Source organism: Trypanosoma grayi (genome assembly GCF_000691245.1).
Source record: "Trypanosoma grayi strain ANR4 Tgr_972_V1, whole genome shotgun sequence".
NCBI lineage: Eukaryota > Euglenozoa > Kinetoplastea > Trypanosomatida > Trypanosomatidae > Trypanosoma > Trypanosoma grayi.
In genome coordinates, this window is record NW_008826591.1 from 1 (window position 1) to 6,298 (window position 6,298).

Genomic DNA, 6,298 nt, shown 5'->3' on the forward strand with positions numbered 1-6,298 from the left:
TTCTCGTGTCTGTGTTACCTCTCTTATACAACAAACCACAAATGACATTCCTTCAATGACAACGACGATTTGTCGCCCGTCGCTCCGACACAGACTCACCTGCGTCATTCTCTGTTGCAATTAACGATGTATGGTTTCTCATAGAGGACTCAAGTAGACTCGCCTAGTTATTTTATTTCCATCTTTTGTACACTCTTCCTTACAAATGTATATGTATATACATACATTTCTTATGCTTTCCCCCATCCCATCCCTCTTCACCCCACAACACCACAGTGCACCTGTTGTGGTAGCACGCAGGTGGAGATACTAATTAAGCTAGATAGCTTTGATCAATATCCACCATTTTCATCATTCATTTTGGAATGGGGCAACTCCTTGGCAAAAAGCATTTTTTTTTGAGGGGGGAGCTCACTGGCAAAGGAAATGGAAAAAGTATAATAAAACCCCCCAAAAAAATTTAGTGCTGAAAAAGCGGTGATGCCGCCACACGCAAAGAGTAGGGGTCGTAGCGCCATGGTCCATGCTGTTTTTTGTAGCCGTGCATGGATGTAAGCAAAGATATTTCGTAGGGGGGTGGTGGGGACACACACGTCCTGTCCACGGAAGCGACGGGTCGCGGTGGCGGTGGGGCTGGTGGCAGCACCGACAGTGGCATCTCCACCACCAGGGTATTGCGTGGCATGTGTTTCGGCCGGTCCGACATCGCGCCACGCGCCGTGGCAACAGCGGCCAACGCTTCGCGGCCCTTCGGCGGCACCACCCAAACACCCTCCACTCCACGCACAGCGTCGTAGAAGATGCGGTGGTGGTAATCAAGGAGGTTTGGCACCGAAGCGTCACACAGCGTCACCCACGCACACCCTTTCCCCCTATTAGAGGTCTTATTACGGTGATTTTCCACCGACATGAGAGCACCAGGGGGCACCTGTAGAACTGTCGACAGGAGCCATTTGACCATGGGCACCGTGCCATCTCGGCGAAGCTGGCCAAGGAACATGCGTTGCCCGCTTGGGCGTTGGAATTGACCACATGGTTTGTGGCACGTTGTGCGAGAATCTGTTGGCATTCCGCACTGGGAACATATCCACGGCCCACGCGCGGTGGCCAACTCTGCCTCCACTGCCTTTTCATTCGTCAGAAGATCATCATGGCATGGAATGAAAATGGCGGGGGTGGAATTGTGCACTGGGCGGCATACTGTCACAAATGTAAGTGAGTGTCGCAGGAAAATCTTGTTCACCCCACGAATATGCAGCACACACTGCCACGGCAGAAATCCCATCACGCGGAGCAAGATGTCATCACGGAAGACGTCCCGGGAATGAAATTTTTCTTCGTCTTCAACGATACTGGCAGCGTTGTGGGTCCTGTCAGCAACGCTGTCAGAGTCTCCCGCAGAGGATGCGCTGCCGTCTACATCCGACAGGTTCTTTGGGATCTCTGGTGAACCGAGTGGTGCGCAGCCCATATTCACGAGGCCCATTTCGAAGGCGAGACGCTCGGTACTCAACATATCGCTCTCATCCCTTCGGTGCTCTGTCACCGCATCAGCAGCAAGAAGGAGCATAAAAAAACTGACATCCTTATTCACGACGTGTCTACTGAACTCCCGCGGCCTAACCACAGCCACCTCGGCGCCCCTAACATTGACCCGGGGCCCCCTCAGTCTCCTTTCAACTCGAGTAGCTCTCGTGGTCATTTGCACTTCGTCTGAAGATAGGATCTTGAAAAGTGCGAGAGAACCAAAAGCAAAAAAAAAGCACCAGTAAATAATAATAAAGTGCCCTCAGCAGAGATAAGAGAGCCATCCGGGCCCGAGAAACGAGCAGAAAAAAGAAAAAGAAAAAACAAGAAGTGTTTGACAGAACAAAAAAAATTTAAACACAATCAGAACTAATACCGTGGAGAAATAAGGTCAAGAACCTCTTTCCCAGGCATTGCGTGTAAAGCCCGCTCTCCAGACAGAGCCTCTTCTGTCTCTGCAAACATTGCGCCTCCACTCTGTCCGCAATCCGTAATCCACGCGCGGCTCACTGGTGTCCCACAGCGTGAACCACACAATGCAGCTACTCGTCCAACAACATCCCACCCTTCTAGTACTTGGCCACAGACAACAAACTTTTTATCCAAATGTTCATTCCGCCCTAAATTGAAGAAGAACTGAGAACCATTTTGATTGGGTCCACTATGAGCCATAGCCACAGTACCAGGAAGATGTTTTCCCGCCTTTCCCTCGAAGCTCTCGTCTGGAAAAGGATACCCAAACACACTAACATTGCCACGACCGTCTTTTGCCAATATGTCACCACCCTGCACGATAAATCCAGGAATAATTCGGTGGAATGGAATCCCTTTGTAGAACAAGGGGCATTGGCCACTACCGCGTTCACCAGTGCAAAGCGAACGAAAGTTTTCCGTGGTTTTGGGTACAGTGTCATGGAATAACTCCATAGTTACCCGACCCAGTGCATCTCCCTCAACAGTGATGTCCAAAAAAACGACGGGATTCATCTCATTATGTGGATAAGGTATCAAAGCGCGCAGTGCACCTCTGTGAGCACCCTGCAGCAAACGTGTCCATCGCATCATGTGCGGTCACGAACAGAGTTCGATTCCGCTGTCACTATGTGCACAACTAACTCAAATAGAAGAACCCAAAATAGCAAAGACTGGTAAGACTTTCCCCACAAACAGGATCACCTAGAAAGATGACAGAAAGGAAAAACCAAGAACCCAATCATCATTCAACTCTACAGCCGGGGAGAAACAAAAAAGGTACAAACGGCTGTATTTTGCTGATGAAGATGCTATAATTCTTGACCGACCATACCCATATTTTTCTTTTCTTAATTCTCTAGTTGCCGTCAAGACAAACATAAGTAAGAGAATTGAATGTTAGTCTTCTCTGTTTTTGACCCAATCGAAAAGAAAGTAAGCGCCTTTCTCCCCGCAAAGCGTGCGTCCCTTCTTGTTAGTTGCTGTGATGGGTACTGTGAACCATTTTCTTTGATTCCTTCTTCTTTTTAACATCCACACATTGCCTTCTTCTGCTCCTTATTCTCAGGAGCAGCGTTCTGAGGAGGCTTCGGGGTTGCAGGTTTGGCGGCGGCAGCAGCGGCGGCGGCGGCCTCCTTGGCTGCGCGTTCCCTCTCGGCCGCGCGCTCCTTCTCTGCGGCAAGCTCCTCCGCGGCAATCTTTGCCTTTGAATACTCCTTCCGCTGCTTGTACAGCATCTCCTTCCCCTGTTTACCATTGATTACCTCCATGAGTCTTTCAGCGGAAATAGAGCCGGTGTTTTCCTCGTCTAGAGCATTGAAAAGGGCGTCAATTTCGTCCGTGTTCAATGAATCTTCGCTGGAACCAGCCTTTGCCGCTGCTTCATGAAGAGAGGCGCGAGTGACAAAACCGCCCGGTGCAAGGACAGAAACATGCTTTGCCATTTCTTCTGCGTCGAGAGAGCTGTCAGGGTTTCGCTCACAGAGAGAGATGAACTCGTCCATTGTCAAGAGGCCAGGGTACTTGGCGGAAGCAGCAGCTTCCTCGACAAAAGAAAGTTTAAACCGGTATCCGGCTTCGAGAGCGGCGACAAGCGCCATCGACGGTGGCAGGACTTTGTCCCCGTCGTTGCGCTTCAGGTGGCGCCTTTCGAAAGCTTCAGCTGGGGAAGCAGGCATGATTCTGAATGTACGAAAAATGAGAAATATGCACCTACTGCAAAGGCATGAGCAACAGAAGCAAAGGCAAAAAAAAAGTAACCATTAGGTGTCACTGGCAGTAAGGTCATCATGTAACCCTTATCACTTGATTTGGCGTCGAAAACGGAATATTTTGAATTTTCTTTGGGTTTGCTTTGATTTTGTTTTTCTTTTGTTATTTTTTTCATCGTCATAATGTTACAATCGTTCCATAGACCTGGAGGTAGAGATAAACGACCCCAAGTCACCCACACGGCGGAATACAGACCCCATTTCATTTGTAGTTGGGTTCATTTTGCTTGGATAGAGCTTATTCTTAAACACGATCCAATCGAATTCGTTATCAAAAGTCTTGCCACTACCGTTGGCAAGGGCTCGCGATCGTTGAGACGGCAGCTGGGATCTACTTCCTCGAAGAAGAGAAGGGACTTCGTCACTTGAAGAAACAGATGATTGTGCAGAACGCAACTCACGCAGTTGGCCAGCCAATTGACTAAGTTGCTCATTACCCTCATGTATACAAAGCGCATTGCGCACGATTGATTCAGCCTCGTCAAGGTCGTCTTGATATGCCACAGCAGTAGCCCACACCGCGTAACCCCTTGCTCCAGCTTTAGAAACAGGTTTTGCCTTGGGTTGAAGAAGTGCTGCTTCCCTCCCATTATATTCCGCCTGTTTAAATTCACCATTTAACAGACAGCTGATTGCTAAATTTGCGTGGGTAACAGCCTGTGCGTCAGAATCATGGCAAAACATCAACGCATTAGATAACATTGATGTCGCATCATTATAATGCCCAGAACTAACACACCCTTCTGAAACCGTTGTAAGCAAATGAATTAATTTCCTTTCGTCAGCAGCTGTTGTACTCGGTGGAGAGGCCACGGCTCCTACAAAATCGCCTAACTCTTTTCCAACCTCATCGGTCTTTCTGTCAGTCACGTATAATTCCCCTTCGCCCCCGTCTGGGAGTATATTCTCAAAACTTTTCCTCGCCAACCGACGGTGAGGGGTACTCCCTTCCCTCTCGAGTATTTCTTTGTACTCATAGAGGTCATCGAGAAATCGTTCTTTCAGTAAAGAGCTAGACACGACCGCACGAACACCTACAGGGGACATTGAAACCCCCAACTGCTTCTCAAATTTCCCCATCGCCTTACGTAAAGGGACTATACTCGGTTGTAGTGCCTTGTACCCGCGTGTTAATTCAATTTCGGGGCACGCCTCAACTGCATCAAGCAACTCTTTGGAAGCATTCGTGAGCTCCTCCACTGGATCCTTTACAAAGCACTGAAGCCACTCTTCCACCTCAATCGGTACGTGTTCTTTCTGGTAGGTTGCCAAAAATTCTTGCAAACGGAACGGTGTTTCCATCCCAGTAGGGAAAGTGCCTAGCGTCCACCAGTATTTCATTGTATACGGGCCCGGTCCATGTGGTCCTGGAAACCTATATAAATACAACGTCGGATTCATAGTCATGTGTTTTTGGTGTTTCGTCCCGGGACGCCAGCCACCCCTTTGGTAACTGGCACAACAGCGACTGCGCGAAAGCATGTTTAGGCTCCTTAAATCTTCTGCAGCCTTCTGCGAGAAGAAAAAACGGTCAAGGAATAGATATGTTTCTCCGTTGTAACTTTTTTTTTTTTTTNGGGGGGGGGGGGTGTAAGGTCCTTATCAGCAACAATAAATCCGATATACAAACCTACTGTCACATTCGCTATTCTTCACTTCATATGATACAAATGAAATCAGGATAGCAGCACTACTGGGCAAATTGTCGCAAAAGTCGCAACCAATTAAGATACTCTTCTTGCTCGAAGTAATGTGCTTGCGACATCATGTACTCTGCAAATCCGTTATTTACACCCCGCTCATCGAGGTAATCCAGAATTTCGTCAGAGAAGTCATCGTCCAACTCGCTTAACATCGGTCCACGATAACGCCCATCTCTACGACGTCTATAGCCAAGACTGCTTCTGTTTTTATTAAATAGATCTACTGAAGCTTTTGTCTGTGAAAGCGCACCACGAGAATCCTCCAATTCTTCCTCGTTACCGTGAATTGCTAGCGAATCCATCACCAACTCCATGTCTATAGATGTCAAACCAAATTCCAACGCCCCTTGAGATCGATGTTTCTGAAGAAACAATGTAAAGAACAGGTATTCTTGTTCCTCACGTTCGCCGTTGTCCATACGATATGTCCCTTCGTATTCCTTAATCTCCATTAAAGCCACAACATGTAAATCCTCTTTGCCACAATCCCGGATTTCTACCGTTTTGTGCAGATCGAACCGATTGCTACCTACTTTGTGTTTGAGATTCCACCCCGCTGGAGCTACAGGCTTGGGAGGCAAAAAATCACGAATTTTCTCTTCACCTTCTTCACGTAGCGTTAGCCAGTGTAGTTTGCGATGGCGACGAGGCATTGCCTTCCGCCTCCCTTGTTGAGGAACGCCCTCACTTTTCGCTGCAGCCTCGGAAGTGTGTGAAACCACGCGTGTTAGAGCGGTCCTGCAGCATGGTGGAATGAAGCGATACATCCTGTCATAGGTATCGAAGAAAAAAAAAATGAAGCCAGAATATATATATATATATATA

General features: G+C 48.1%; 5 protein-coding genes across 5 annotated transcripts; all 5 read right to left on the bottom strand.

Annotated features, from left to right (window-relative positions):
* Positions 1-460: 460 nt before the first annotated feature.
* DQ04_09721000 (hypothetical protein) lies at positions 461-1,702 on the bottom strand (the record flags this gene model as incomplete). The annotated part of the gene is made up of 1 exon (XM_009316028.1): positions 461-1,702. One exon carries the CDS (start codon positions 1,700-1,702, stop codon positions 461-463), a length of 1,242 nt encoding a protein of 413 aa, XP_009314303.1.
* A 194-nt stretch (positions 1,703-1,896) lies between these two features.
* DQ04_09721010 (cyclophilin) lies at positions 1,897-2,592 on the bottom strand (the record flags this gene model as incomplete). Its single annotated transcript, XM_009316029.1, has 1 exon — positions 1,897-2,592. One exon carries the CDS (start codon positions 2,590-2,592, stop codon positions 1,897-1,899), a length of 696 nt encoding a protein of 231 aa, XP_009314304.1.
* A 434-nt stretch (positions 2,593-3,026) lies between these two features.
* DQ04_09721020 (I/6 autoantigen) lies at positions 3,027-3,677 on the bottom strand (the record flags this gene model as incomplete). The annotated part of the gene is made up of 1 exon (XM_009316030.1): positions 3,027-3,677. One exon carries the CDS (start codon positions 3,675-3,677, stop codon positions 3,027-3,029), a length of 651 nt encoding a protein of 216 aa, XP_009314305.1.
* Positions 3,678-3,896: 219 nt separating this feature from the next.
* On the bottom strand, positions 3,897-5,111 carry DQ04_09721030 (hypothetical protein; the record flags this gene model as incomplete). Its single annotated transcript, XM_009316031.1, has 1 exon — positions 3,897-5,111. The coding sequence occupies one exon, from the start codon at positions 5,109-5,111 to the stop codon at positions 3,897-3,899; it is 1,215 nt and encodes a 404-aa protein (XP_009314306.1).
* A 349-nt stretch (positions 5,112-5,460) lies between these two features.
* On the bottom strand, positions 5,461-6,126 carry DQ04_09721040 (putative p22 protein precursor; the record flags this gene model as incomplete). The annotated part of the gene is made up of 1 exon (XM_009316032.1): positions 5,461-6,126. One exon carries the CDS (start codon positions 6,124-6,126, stop codon positions 5,461-5,463), a length of 666 nt encoding a protein of 221 aa, XP_009314307.1.
* Positions 6,127-6,298: the final 172 nt, after the last annotated feature.